Genomic DNA, 16232 nt, shown 5'->3' on the forward strand with positions numbered 1-16232 from the left:
AAAGTTGGAGGCGTCGTGGGACATGTTAAAATTAAAGTGTTTCAATGGTTGGTTAATGCGGGTAAAGTAGAGAGTCATCAAATAATGTATGTTTGAAAAGCAAATCCTTGGAGTATGATTTGAGCTACTGTCGAAGGTGATGGATCAAGTTGAAGGTTGCCTTGTTTTTGCTTCTGACCTTAGATTTTTGTTTACGTAATTGCTTTTTGGCTACAAGCTTTTTAGTGGTTAGTGGGCTACAAGCTTTTTAGTGGTTACTTGCCTTTGGTTATAGTGGTCTGAGGAGGTGAATATGGGTATGTCCATATGACCTCTGGTATGGGTTATGGGTTAGTAAACCCCTACACTTGTAATCCTTATTTTCAGCCCAAGTAATTAGTGGGCTACGTGGCCACCATCTAACCATCAAGTTAATTATAACGGACGCGTGATATTTTTAAAATCTATTCTTCAAAAACTCGGTCAAATGCATCTAATTGTTCAATCAATTTTTATTAGTGTAAAACACAAATTACAATTATAAAGTTTACTCCTATTTGAATGTAACGTTTGAAACCAAGAATATTGTCTAGAACTTCCCTTTTACTGCATTTTACACATTCTAGATTATGGCAAAAAAAAGTCACCGACATAAATAAAGTATTAAAACGATATCCTCCAAAATCACATCCACACGAAATAAAAAAATAAAAAATTTCCACGCCTATCTACCAAGTACCTACTGCACCAACTTTTATTTATTTATATATATAAACAACACACACCCCACTTGTATAACGCTCACAATACTCGAACCCATCCTTCTCAGTTCTTAAAAAAAAAAAACTTCAAATAACTAAACAAAAGCTAGCTAACACTAATTAGTCATGGCTATAAAAGTTTATGGAGCCCCTGGTTCAACCGCAACTCTAAGGGTTCGAGCTTGTTTAGCCGAGAAGGACCTTGACTATGAGTTTGTTAAGGTCGATATGGCTAACAAAGAACACAAGAAGCCAGAATTTCTTGCTCGTAACGTATGTATATATTTTTTTTTATATTATTTTTGTAATTTGTGCTATGTTTGATGTTGATTTTTGGTTGATTTATTTATGTGAATTGGTTATGTGTTTTAATTAACAGCCTTTTGGTCAAGTTCCAGTTTTTGAAGATGGTGATCTCACCTTGTTTGGTATGTAAAGTTAACCCTTGTGATTTATTAATTATATTTAATATTTAATTGCTTTTAATTCATTTTAGATTAGATTGGATGAAAGTAGGTTAGATTTTTCCGTTTTTGTTTGATTTGTTCGGGTTTTAAAATTTTTGAGAGCAAAATTAAAATCAATAACCAAAATCGAACTTAAAACTTTGAAATCATAAACCTTTGTGATTTTTAATATTTTAAGTGTTTTTAATTCATTATAGAGATAGTAAATCTATAAAACTTAACCGACTAAACTTACTTGTCTCCGATCAGTTAAGGTTTTGAAGTAGTTCGATTAGTTTAGACTTGGTCAATTTGTTCGATCATAGTTGTTAAAAGTCTAATTTATTAATTTAAATTTAGATTAATTAATTCAAAGTTAAATTTATCTGGTCAAAGTAGGTCAGTCGACGTCATACTAGTTTACGATGAGTCTTCAACTTGTTCCATTAATCACTACAAGCCCGACCAACTAATCTCGACTAGCGATTTTTAACGTGGGTAAATCACACTAAAAATTACTCCTTCCGTTCCAAATTTATTGTCTCCGGACAAAAAAACACACCTTTAATAAAAATCAACTATAACATGTATATTTTTATTTATTTTTCAATTTTACCTGTTACTTTTTTTTATCTGACTTTGTAAAAGTAGGAGCACAAACAAATTTTATTTCATCATTCTTATCTATTAGTAATAAAAGTAAATAATTAATTTGTTACATCTAAAAAAGTTAGTAGTGGACTTATTATTCTAAATCTGATTTGATTAAGTTTTTTGTATTTTATCTTGTTGAATAAAAGCGTTTTTATTTTTACAAAATGCGATATAATAATTGTAGTTCTTGTGAATCACTTTGCTGTAGAATCAAGGGCGATTACACAATACCTAGCACACGCTTACCCTGATAAGGGCAACTCTCTAATAATCACTGATCCAAAGAAAATGGCGATACTCGCGGTATGGATTGAAGTCGAGTCGCAAAAATTCGAACCCACAGCTTCAAAGCTAGTTTGGGAGCTAATATTGAAGTCAATGTTGTTAGGAATGAGTCCCGATGAGGCGGTAGTAGACGAGCACGAAAAGAAGCTCGAAGAACTGCTCGATGTGTACGAAAAACGTTTGTCCGAATGCAAGTACTTAGGGGGAGATAGTTTCACATTGGTGGATCTTCATCACCTTCCTAATTTGAAGTACTTGATGGGAACAAAGGTTAAGAGGTTGTTTGATGCCCGGCCACATGTTAGCGCGTGGGCCGCGGATATTCAATCGAGGCCTGGTTCGATCAAAGCCTTTACGGCTTAGGGTTTGTAATGATGTTTGATGAGAAGAATGGTATGTGGTGTGTATGTGTTGCAATGTAATGTTGCTGTATGTCTTGAAGAAATAAACTAAGATCGAATAAATGTTTTTTCTTTATTGATATGTGATTTTGCCGTTTTACACTTTTACATCGTGTTAAACTTTTGTGTAAACGTCTTGTTAAGTTAATAAAAAATTTGGTGTTTTAAAGCGTTGTCATCCATTTTATCTTCAAGGGCTAACCCATTTTGTCCACAAGGCCAACCCAACTTAAGCCCTCAAGGGAACGTCGATAAACAAAGCCAAGATATGACTTAGCCCTTGATAATAAATAAATATAAAACTAACAATACAACAACGCCGAAGATATGTCAATGACATCAAATTCGGTGACCCCATTTTGAAAAGTTGGTTATAGAAGACCAAGTCGGCGATTTTGGTGATCGTAACAGATTTGTGGAGGTTGTTGAATCTGGTATTGTGAATATTGATACTGTCATGAAGGCAACTATTGTCTCGATTGCTGCTGCTAATTGCCTTGAATAGTGCTACTACATCGAATGTTGATGCTAACGTGCTGCTGATGTGTTTGCAGTTGCTGATAAATCGCTATTGTCGTGACTTCTAGTCATGGAAGGAATCTGGAAGATGAACCGTTGGTGTGTCCATGCTACGAGTTGAATTGTTGAAATGCGAAAAATTGTGTCTTAGAGGTGGAGATTCGCCCGCGACCACACTCTTGCACTTGAGTGTATTTTGGGACCGTCGAGGAGAGCTCAAAGGAAAAAAAGAAAAAAGAAAAAAAAAAAGATGACCTTGTTGAGCTTTCGTGCCCTCGTGCTAATGATGATCATGAAGGACCACCAGGTAGCTTTTAGCTAAAGTTATCGTTCCCAATGCATAGTCCATCACATCATGTTCTGTGTATTCATTAAGGACAAGGTGGACTAATCCGGTTCGGCAGCGTTGTTCTTTTAGTTTTGTCTGTTTCGTGCTTCTTGTTTACAATCCTTTTGCATTATTTAGGAATAGTATCTCTGTTTTAGTGCAAGTGTGCTTTGCGTTTTTAGCTTGGGTTTGAGTTTGTAGCTTAGGTTTGAGTTTTGTGTTGGTGTAAGTCTTCTAGCCCTAAGTAACAACTGCAACATTAGTTAAACAACAAACAAAACTAACCAAACAAAAGCTAATCACGTGAAAATAAAATTAACACTACATGAAATAGAGCTTTTAGCAGCGCTAATGCTACATTCAATAGAACCCGAACTACTGGAAAAAAACCATTTTCGATGAACAAAACAAGTCACCGGGAGAATAACAGACCGCCGTATCCTCTACAAATCAGAACATCGACTACCACTTACCCTCAAAGCCACCGTAGAACAACAGAACCCCAACCCCAAAAATACATGTAATTTTTTTAGTGCTTTCTCAAAATTATTTATTTGTAACTAACGATATTTTCATCATCTAAATTGATAAATTCACCAAAATCATACATGAAACAAGTTATAAGGTATAATATGTAGATGCGGACCCGGCCCAGAGGAAGTCGCTCAGGCTCAACAATTTTAGGGGCCCAAAAAGAAATTTAATTTAATACACAGCCCAGTTATAAATAAATTAGGCCCACTTGATTTAGATCTATAATTATAATTTACAACTTGTGATATTTTAGGGGCCCAAAAAGAAATTTAATTTAATACACAGCACAGTTATAAATAAATTAGGCGCCACTTAATTTAGATCTATAATTATAATTTACAACTTTTGATTTTATAGACCTCTTTGTTTACATCTCCCATCGATGTGGGAAGAAAATAAACATTAGCATGCAATTTAACTATATTATCTCCCATTCCTTCAATTAAACTAACCATCCTATATATAAAATAGTAATCGTTATCATCCCAATTCTTTAATACCTGTTAGTATTTGTTATTGTTATATACTCCGTAAAAGTCTAGTGATACTTTTGTGTGTTTTTTTTTTTCCAATTATATTTCATCTCATTTCTATTCTATTCTATTTCTATTTTCTATCTAATCTAATTTATTTATATTTTATATAAATAATATAATGAAATAATTAGTATTACTATATTAACTATTAGACAAAAAAGATGAATAGTATTTGGGACATTTCTGTCATTTCCACTTCCTTTTTTTAGAATTCCATTTCACCAAAAAATCCCGACACTTTGTTCAAAAATTAAAAGCGCCCCACCAAACAGGGGGTAAAGTGATAAATCAACATTTTCATAAAAAATCTTAAATCAACTCCACCCAAATATTCAACGGGTCATAGCTTCTCGCTCGCAATGAGTTAAATTTTTCCGGCACCATCGTTAAACTCGAAATAATTTTACGAACACAATGTCACTAACTATACGCAAAACGGATTATTTTTAAAAAATGCTAAATATTTGGGGTACTTTTCATACATGTTGACTCTTCACTCGCAGGCTCCCGTAACTATTTTTATCTATTAACAACAAACACATATGAGTCTTATTATTATTTTTTAATTATTTAGTGATTTTTTAGATATATCTCAGTAAATCTTCTACTCTTAAATAATACGAAGTGTTAATATAAGATAACGGCTTAATTGCGTTAAATTTTTAAAAGTCGACAATCCCATAGCGAAACGCGGAGATACACATATATTGTTAATTTAAATCTTTGACGGGTTACACCTTTTAGTTCGACTCGAGTTGCGCTTCAACGACATCATAGTTATTCACGAAATAATTTTACAAACTAAACGAAATAAAATACATTGAAAACCGAACCCCCAACGCGAAGCGAGGGTTCGAAAACTAGTATTATCTAATAGACAAAAATGGTAAATAGTAACTAGGGGCATTTTCATCATTTTACTTTTTTTATTTATTTTAAATTCTAATTAAATTTCACTACACCAACAAAGATCCCCACACTTTTTTCACATATTCAAATCGATCCCCCAAACAGGGGGTAAAGTGTCAAATAACCATTTTCATAAAAAATCTTAAATAAACTCCACCCAAATATTCAACGGGTCATATTTTCTCGCTCGCAACGATTTAAATTTTTCCGACACCATCGTTAAACTCGAAATAATTTTAGGAACACAATGTCACTAACCATACGCAAAACGGACGCTTTTTAAAAAACACTAAAAATTTGGGGTACTTTTCATACACGTTGATTTTGCGTTAAATTTTTAAAAGTCGATAATTACATAGCTAAACGCGGAGATGGACATATATTGTTAATTTAAAATAAAATTTAAATCTTTCACAGATTATACCTTTTAGTTCGACTCGAGTGGCGCTTCAACGACATCATTCTTTAGCCACGAAATAATTTTACAAACTAAACGCAATAAAATACATTGAAAACCGAACTCCCGGCGCGAAGCGAGGATTCAACAACTAGTAGTATTAATTAAGGTCATAAAAATTTAAAGTTAATATCGAAGTCTAGATCTTTTCTACCTTACTTGAAAAATGTTATATCCTTTTCTATTTGTTACATATTTTGAATTTTGATATGTAAAATATTCATTTTAAAGCATCTAATGTATCCAAACTAAATCCTTGCAAATTAATGCAATTGTCCGCTAAATTTCTAACACGTAAAAATTGAATAAGGATACAAATCAAAGTTGAATCCGTAAAAAGTCGAAAAAACCCGAACCAATAAGGGCCCTTTTTTCCGCCTCGCTCAGTGTAGAGACCCGTCCTAATCCATCTGGACGAAGTCATCAACATTTGGTCCCATTGCGAGGTACTGTCCTAGATATGCCATGAACGACTCCATGCAATATCTTTAAAATGAGCAAATGCACAGCGGAAGATTTCTTTCATACCTGAGAATAAACATGCTTTAAAGTGTCAACCAAAAGGTTGGTGAGTTCATAGGTTTATCATAACAATCATTTCAATAATTTTAATAGACTACAAGATTTCATTTTCATAAATAATCTTACACTCGCAAATGTATAAAAATCATTCATATGATGAACACCTAGTAACCGACATTAACATAATGCATATAGAATATCCCCCACATACTCGCAAGTATGCTATATAACGACAATCGCAATCACCTTTTTATATCGAAGTACTAAAGCATTCCAAATTCCAGAATGGGGTTTGTTAGGCCCATAGATCTATCTTTAGGATTCGCGTCAATTAGGGGTCATTTACCTAATTCTTAGGTTACCAGACTTGAAGGGGCGATATTCGATTTCAATAATCCAACCATAGAATATATTTTCAATTACTTGTGTCTATTTCGCCAAACATTTATAAAACAGCGCATGTATTCTCAGTCCCAAAAATATATATTGCAAAAGCATTTAAAAAGGGAGCGAATGAAACTCACGATACGATATTATGTAGTAAAAATATGCATACGACGGAAGTGAACAATGCAAGGTTGGCCTCGGATTCACGAACCTATTTCAAGTATATATATATTAACACATATAATCGTAATTAAACAAATTTATATATTATTATTAGTGATATCATTTTTTATTAATAACTCGTATGTTTCATAAATGTATTCATTTTATGTACTTTAAATAAATAAAAATATAGTTATATTATATGTATTAAGTATAGTTTTTTAAACTAATAGTTACTTGATAAAATAATATTAATGTTAGAAATAATAATAATAATGATAAGAAAAATAATAATGATAATATTAATACTAATAATAATAATAATGATAATAATAATAATAAGAGTAATAATAATAATAATAATAATAATAATAATAATAATAATAATAATAATAATAATAATAATAATAATAATAATAATGAGTAATAAGTAAACTACCTCAAAGAAGTATCCCTTAAAAAAATGCCCAAGTCCGGGTTTGAACCCACGACCTCTCGTTTAATACCAACACCCTTAAACCAATGAACCGCTCATTAATTTCTTGTAATAACTCGCGGCTCTAAGTATTTAATTTATATGAAACTGTCCATCATCTTTCTTCTAATTTCATCATTATCATTTTGCTTATTATCATAATCTTAACCATGTCATCTTCTAAATCATCATCACGATGATATTATTATCACCATCTAAGTATCATCATCGTGAATCTATATTGCTATTCATCATCATCTTAATTAAACTATCATCATTATGATGATCTTATATTACCATCAACCTCTTCATTTAATCTCACCAAATATCATCAACTTTCATCATTACCTTACCACCGCCACAGTTGTAAATTCCTGTAACCAGATACGAGTAGCAACAAACAGCCCAATGGAAAACTTTGGGTTGGGTCACGGCCCAATGAAACAAAATCATAACAGTCCAAGTTGTCTCTCGGTCCAAATAGCAAAGAAGTAATGCGGTCCAATAAAACCGATGGTTTAATCTAACGTGCAGGCTAAATAATCATTAATTTTTATACCGTAATAAAATCGATTGAGGGGTTATTTATTTGTAAAGGTGTCGGCCATAACTTGGAGTTTGTCCCACATGCACCACAACTTGTCTCTTGATTAATATAATGCATTTTCAATCCCAACACAAAATATAAACAACTTGTGCGGTTTTCTTGGTGATTAGTTTATCACCGAAACAGATAAAAGGTAAAATGGGCGAGTAGAAATTCGAAAGGAAGCTGAGTAGCAGTAAGTACAGCGTATAAATCGACGGTGCTGTTTTTGGGGCTTTGGATAGACAAGGAAACGTCAACGAACCCAAGGTTGTGGGTTGAGTTTCAAGGTAGTGTTGATAGGATGGTAACGGTTATAAAAGGTGTTGGCTTACATCGAAAAGAAACAGGAAAACTGAATAGATGGTGGTGTCTAAATGGCGATGGGTTGTGTTCGAATGGTGGTTCTCGTGATTGAAGGTTGTAGGGTGATGGTGGTTCATGTGTATGGTTCAAGAAGAGAGAAAGAGAGAGAGAGAGAGAGAGAGTAAGAGAGAAAATAGATGGTAGGTTGTTGTTGGGTGAATGATGGGGTGATGGAGTGGTGGTGGTCTTGAAGGTTGATGGTTGAGTTCAACGAAGGTGTTAGGGATAGTGACGAGTTCATGAAGATGAAATGGGTTTTGATTTTAAGTTTGATCTTCAATTATTGAAACACTTAAAATTTATGACAAACGAGTTTGAAGACGATATTAACTTCGATAAATAAAATTGATGATTGAGGTGGTTACTTGATTTGGTTATGTGATGATGAATGATGAAGGTTTAAGATTGTTGATGATAGTGATCAGTGTAGATGAATATTTAAGATAGATAGAAAGATCGATGTTTCATTATATCTATATCAATATATTATAAAAAAGTCTAATGGTGGAAGCAAACAAAACACAAAAGTGAGTTCATAAAGTTTATCTTAGTGGAAGAGTAAAACAAAGAACATTGTTAATCAGTGACATAAATTGAATATTATTAATAATATAATAATAATTATAATATATTTGAATATAAAACGTGTGAATTGTTAGCCGTCGTCTACTATTTCATTTACAGTCTGAAATTCGTGCTCCGTTGATCATCAGTGGTGGATAAAAAGTCTTCGAAAAATTCCATATTTTTACATTTATTATATTTATTTATTTTAGTCATTATTGTATATAAATTGTCATTAATTTATTAAATAAAAATTACATCAACTGTCCCGCTCGATTCTGGGTAAAATATAAAAAGTATTAAAATTTAATAACTAGATCCTAAATACATTTTTAGTAAGCCTAAAATTTATAGAACTCATTTTCAGATCACCTTTTTTTCTAAAATCATGTAAGTTCGTTTTTTAACTTGGTTAATAACTATCAAGATGACAAACGAGTGCTACGAGCGTTTATTAAATAATCTAAATCATATATATATATATATATATATATATATATATATATATATATATATATATATATATATATATATATATATATATATATATATATATATATATATCTTCAATATACTTTTCATATATATATAGATTTATAGTAATATCATATATTATTTTATTTACACAACAGAATTAAATCATATAAGTTTCTATTTCAATTTAATATATATATATATATATATATATATATATATATATATATATATATATATATATATATATATATATATATATATATATATATATATATATATATATATATATATATATATATATATTTATTTATTTATTTATTTATTTATTTATTTACAGATAGTGGTTCGTGAATCGTCGGGAATAGTCGAAGGTCAAATGAATATATGAAACAGTTCAAAAATTTTGAGACTCAACCTAACAGACTTTTCTTATCGTGTCAAAAATATTAAATCGTATCGAGAGTTTGGTTTAAAATTAGTCGAAATTTTCCGGGTCGTCACAGTACCTACCCGTTAAAGAAATTTCGTCCCGAAATTTGATCGACGTCGTCATGGCTAACAATGAAAATATTTTCATGACGATTATGAGTTGATAAATATAATTTTTATCAACATTGAGTAATATTGATAAAATAATTCGATTACTCGAAGCGTACGAGTGAAGCTATCACAAAAGATTGAGATAGAGATTTAACTTTTGACGTAGTCACGGTGGATTTCTGGAATTCAAGGAATTTAGAGATAATCTTCGAAATCTATATAAGATTTGATTCTTCGGTAATTAAGGAAATTTAGGATCCTCTTCAATTAAATGCTGTAATCTGCCTCGATTACTACGTCTGATATTTCGCTATAAATTAATCTCTTTCATCCCATTATTTTTACCACTTCTATACTTTCTTCCTTACTTCATACTTCCAAAAGATTGTGAGAATGCTTAATCCAGTTCTGATCCTTGACCTCATTCTGACTATCGCAACAATCAACCTTCTATTCCAACTCCCACCGAAGGAATCTGTTTACTTCTACTTCGCTCTTGGAGTAGTGGTTTTCATAATTCTTCCCTGTATCCGTCTTTCCATAATTATTGACATCCACGGTTAACGATCTCTTCTATTTGCTGTGATTTATACTCCTATTTATATTTTGAAGCTCCATGCTTCTGTTTTCTCTTCCCGATCTTAAGTAAAGCGATCAAGACGTCTCGGTTTGTAGGTATGAAGTTCGAAAGAACATAACTAAGATTATAAGCAGAAAAGAAAGGTAATAGCACGATTTGATTTGTTAAATTACCAGAAGTTACAGAAAAGATAGAAATATCAAGAAAATATTTTCTTGCTATGTTTATAGGTTAAGTAGAATGAAAGAGTTATGTAACATGGCACATGATGAGGGTATGATCTGTGAACCATCACGTTCCATTAGAACTTCATCATGACTTACTGTAATATAATCACGTTGGTCGGGCGTCATTATATTATACTAACTCATGCTTCAACTCCCAACACTTCTCCAGAAATCATTCATAATTTAAACTCAATTTTTATAGAATGATAGAAACTAAAACAGTTTCTTTTATGATGTAACATAGATAGCACGAGGAGATAGATAATTTCTGTCACGTCCTCCAGATAGGGCCTGGAAGAATAACGTGACTTAATATATCAAATCACAGTTGTATAAACGAGAACGACTCTATATGAGACGTTTTATTAAGTTTTGCAGCGGAAGATAAATAGATTTCATTAAATGTTTTTAAATGAATTGGTAAGTAATGCATGAAGACTCCAAGCATAGCAAGCAATCATCATCAAAGCAGCAGATATACAGCGGAAGCAATATTTAAGTACCTGAGAATAAACATGCTTAAAAAGTCAACACGAGGTTGAGTGAGTTCATAGGTTTGTCATAAACAATAATTTCAGTAATAGATATAGACCACAAGATTTAGTTTGTAAAGTTGATCTCCTGCAGGATCAAAAGTTATGCCAGTGCGTGATATTTAGACTAAACGTTGTTTGCCCCGTGACAAGTTGTTCTGTCCTTGTCGTTTTAATTTCATTATTAAGTAATACAAAGACTTAGTCAAATGTATCAGGGACGTTACTCCCGATAGGCCTATCCCCAATAATTAAGAATGCCGCAGCAATTAAAAATATCACTGTAGGGACTTAGTCGGACATAGCCGGGTATAGCATAGTTTAATAGTTGGTACTGATATTTAGAATAGACTTTCAAGTTTGCCCCGTAACAAGTTATCGTTTATACTTGTCGGTTGAGGACTTGCTGGTTATAGCCCAACATATCACAGTTTAATAGTTGGTACTTGTGTCTAACATATAAAACAGTTATAAAATTTGCGCATGTATTCTCAGCCCAAAAATATAGATAAAAAGGGAGCTATGAAAACTCACATTAAATAGCAGTTGAAGTATTCCACGCAAGAAGGAAAGTAAAGTAAGTAAGTGATCTGGATATCAACCTTGAGGTATAACGTTTGATTAGTTAATGTCTAACTTGACATAAAGTATGTTTATTAATATAGCAACTATATTGGCAGTGACGGTTTTCGAGAAAAGTTCCTATTTCTCAAAAGTTTCTATTTTTGGAAACCTACTATTTATGAAAAACTTCCACTTATAGTAAGCTTCTAGTTTAAGAATGTTCGGGTTATAATTCTTAACAAAGATGTTGTACAATCTCGCCCAAACTTAGTCGCTAACATGCAAGTCACTCGAATGATCTATTGTTACCGAGCGGCCCAGGATCTCTTGACCAGAATCTAAGTCTTGGCATTCGAGATCCACAAGCATCCCATAATGGTAACAAGGATCACCCTAGGCCACAAGTAGCGGTGATGTTTGTAGTTTTTGTACGCTATCTTTAATTATAACCTTCACGTTAGGTGCGTATATACATATATATTCATTAATTCGATTTTAATTATAACTCCTATATATTAATTCATAAAAATACTTTTATAATTTTTAGTAACATATATTACTAATTATAACATGTTATTTATTTTATTTTTAATTGCCTATAATTTATAACATTATTTACATGTTTCGGTAAAAAATAATAAACCGAAGTAAATAGTAAAAAGTAAAAAGTAAAAAGTAAGAAAAGAATACTTACTAGTAGTAATTCTTCAAAGAGAGAATGAGAAAAATTTTGGTGTGAGTTTGAATGAGAAATGAGGGGTATTTATACTTGAAAAAATTAGGTAAAAAGAATAAAATAATTAAAAGAAAAAGAAATATTTTAATTTTTAATGGGATTTTAAAATTCAAAAGTATTAAATGTTAGGTCATGGGATAATGCACAAAATAAAATAATAAAAGTAGTTTTCCATTATAATTTTTAATTAAAAAGTAATTTATTTATTTATTTATTTATTTTATTAAAAAAATCATTTATTTTAAGGATTTTTTTATATATATATTTTTTAAAATAAACAAATTGATTAACTACTTTTCCAAGAATATTTGTCAATATTTTTTTTTATTCATAATAACAATACTGATAATAAAGATATTAATTATTGATATTTTATTTAAAAAGGATATTAATAATAATAATATTAATATATCAAATTAATGCTTAATTATTTACAAATAATTGTTCGTGAATCGTCGGAATTAGTCGAGGTTAAATGAAATCATATAAAGATTTTTGTTTAAATTTTGCCGGAAATTTACGGGTTGTCACAGTATCCCCCTGTTAATAGAAATTTCGTCCCGAAATTTAGTTGTTGCCATCAGTCGGCGTTGTTTGTAAACAGGTGAGGATATTTTCATTTTATTTGGTCTTCACGTTCCCAGGTATGCTCGGGGCCTTTCGTGAATTCCAACTAATAGGATATTGTTTTGTTTCTAGCGTTTAAATCTTACGATCCATAAATTCTACGAAGTGCATTTTATTATTAATGCGGAGGTTATCTAAAGGATTTAACAAGAGTGTCATTGATTAGGTTTTCCTCAGAAAGAGATGATGAAGTTATACAAGCATTTCAATATACATGAAATATGTGATGAATAATAGTGAGCTTATTTAAACCTTGAGTGTTTATGCCACAATATTAGGGTAGACAAAATAGAGAGGAGTTCATGAAAATCATAATCATGAAATTTGATAGAGATCGTCATTCTTTACAACAAGAATGATGAATATGAGTTAAAAAATAGAGTTTTATCGACATTAAATAATATGGATAAAACGATTCGATTATAGAAAGAGTATAAATGAAACTATCACAAAAGAGTGAAATGAGGAAATTAAATGTTCACCTTAACTTTTGATATGGTTAAAGTTGATTTCCGGAATTCAAGGGATTAAAGAAAATCTTCATAATCTGTATAAGATTTGATTCTCCGGTAATTACGGAAATTGAGATTTTCTTTGATTAAATGCGGTGAAATTGTCTCGATTGACGTGTATGGAATTTTGCTATAAATTAGCTTCTTCCGTTTCATTATCCTCACCACTTCTCAATTCATACCTTCTTCCTCAATTCATACTTCCAAAGATTTGTTAATATGCTCAATCCAGTTCTTGTTCTTGACCTTATGTTGGTTATCGCCACAATCTTCCTTCTTTTCCAACTCCCACCAGAGGAGTGTGTTTACATCTATTATGCTCTAGGATTTATTGTGTTTTTAGTTCTCCCGTGTCTTTATATTGCTATACGCATTGATATACACGGTTTGTAATTTCAGTGTTGTTATCGGGCTTTATATTTTCCCTTATATGTCGAAGCTTCATGCTTTTGTAAAGCAAGTAACGGTCCAAAATTCGTAGATATTAAGTTTCAAATGAACCTAATGTTCTAAGCAGAAAGGAATGTAATATCATGATTTGATTTGTTACATTACCAGAATTACTGAGGATGGAACTATCAAGAATATATGTTCTTGATATGTTCAGAGTTTAAGTAGAATGTAAGAGCCGTATAACATGGCAAATGATGATTATAAAGTCTATGAATCATCATCTTCCATTAAAAATTTAGCATGACTTACTGTAATATAATCACGTTGGCCTGACGTCATTATATTATACTAACTCATGCTTCAATTCCCAACACTACTTCAAATCATTCATAATTTAAACTTGAATTTTAGAGGATATTTATAACGAGAGATACGGTGATATCTTAGAATTTCTAAGATCCAATGATGAGGAAAATGCTTCTGTTTCCTCTGCATTTAATGCTACCATATCTGAATCATTGGTTATTAATCCGAGATGGTTTCAAGAAATTTTATTTTTAGATGAGTAAACGCTGATTGTAATCGTCAATGGATCTAATGGTTAACGTATAGGCGTTGTTGATTTCAAAAGTAATGAATGATAATTTCGGTGATTTGATATGATAATTCATCATAGAATATGAATGAATACAATTCATGAGAATCAGAATTGAAGAATGTGCAATGTAACATATTAATGTGAGATATAAATATTTCTAGGGTATTACCTACCCGTTAAAATATTTTCACAATTAACAGTTTGTACAAAAGAGTTTTAATTACAGTCTTTATGAAAATATACATACATATATATTTTCCTTCAGATGTAATCATGGATTTAATATAATATTAAACTCATTTAATTTACGGTTGAAACTACAATGAATAATCTCCAAAACCTTTAGAGATTTCATAATTGTAGCGAAATATTTCGCTAATGAAGTTATGAATCAATACATTCATCGTTACACTTGATTTATTATGAAATGGAGTTTATTGTGTTGAAGCAGTGATTAACAATTGTTAAGTCATTAACGAAGGGTGTACATCATAGCATATTAGTGATATGAATTAACCAAGTAGTACATACTAGTTGAGATTCACACGTAAATGCTTAGTACGACAAGATTTATTATTGTTCCAAATCATATATATATATATATATATATATATATATATATATATATATATATATATATATATATATATATAAGGTATACATATATAATTCTTCACGAAGAATGACTCAATACATCTTAGCTCATTATTATTAATATTCCTTAGTATCTATGGGCGTATGATGTTGATATTTGAGGTACTGAGTGTGATATTGAGGCGTGGGATGCGGATGTTGTTGTTAATGAAGCTGATGCTGTTGGTGGTGATGTTGATGATACTGATGGTACTAGTGGTGATGATGGTTATGCTGCTGGTGCTGCTGATGCTTGTAGAATTTGCACCATATTCTCTAGAGCCACCACTCGAGCGCGAAGCTCGTTGACTTCTTCTACTATTCCGGGATGATTGGCGGTTGGAACAAGAGGTGAATAAGATCTAAAATCTTCGATATTATATATTCGTGACGGGATACCCTGGAAAGAAGAGAGAAAATGGTGTTTCGGACTGGTTCGCCGGTAAGCGCTTCAGGTTCTTTGCCAAGAGGTGAATTTGGTTGGTGGAAGGGACCACCTTCTTCTTGCCTCCATTGATTGAGTCAGCTACGAACCCATCCCCAATTCATCCAGAATAGATGATGGCTGATTGGTTCGTTTGTTCCGGTTACGCTGTCGTTGGAGCTCGAGAAGTTCGAGAAATTCATATTATGTGTTTGGAATAGGGTTTGATATGAAATGGGTATTGAATACTGAATGATATATTCGTCTCCTTGAATACGTATTTATAGCAAAAAGATTTCCGTAATTTACGGAGGAAATTTAGGAAAAGTGGTAGACAAGGTCTATTGGGATACTGTGATTTTTCTATACTCCAATAATGACAGTATGACGTGTCGAGATTATAAAATGATAAGTATGTAATCTAATAATCTTTTAATTAAAGACTTTCAATTCGTATACTGTGATAACCCAATGACATTTTCCGGTTCGCAAACCGATGCATAAAGGTATAAGGCAT

The 16232-nt window shown here is 31.5% G+C and overlaps 1 protein-coding gene across 1 annotated transcript; it reads left to right on the forward strand.

Moving 5' to 3' along the window:
* The first annotated feature begins 768 nt into the window (after positions 1-768).
* On the forward strand, positions 769-2608 carry LOC139876495 (glutathione S-transferase APIC-like). The gene is made up of 3 exons (XM_071863820.1): positions 769-1013; positions 1120-1168; positions 2049-2608. Exons 1-3 carry the CDS (start codon positions 867-869, stop codon positions 2486-2488), a joined length of 636 nt encoding a protein of 211 aa, XP_071719921.1. The 5' UTR covers positions 769-866; the 3' UTR covers positions 2489-2608.
* The last annotated feature ends 13624 nt before the right edge of the window (positions 2609-16232 follow it).

This window comes from Rutidosis leptorrhynchoides, chromosome 11, assembly GCF_046630445.1.
Source record: "Rutidosis leptorrhynchoides isolate AG116_Rl617_1_P2 chromosome 11, CSIRO_AGI_Rlap_v1, whole genome shotgun sequence".
NCBI classification, from domain to species: Eukaryota; Viridiplantae; Streptophyta; class Magnoliopsida; order Asterales; family Asteraceae; genus Rutidosis; species Rutidosis leptorrhynchoides.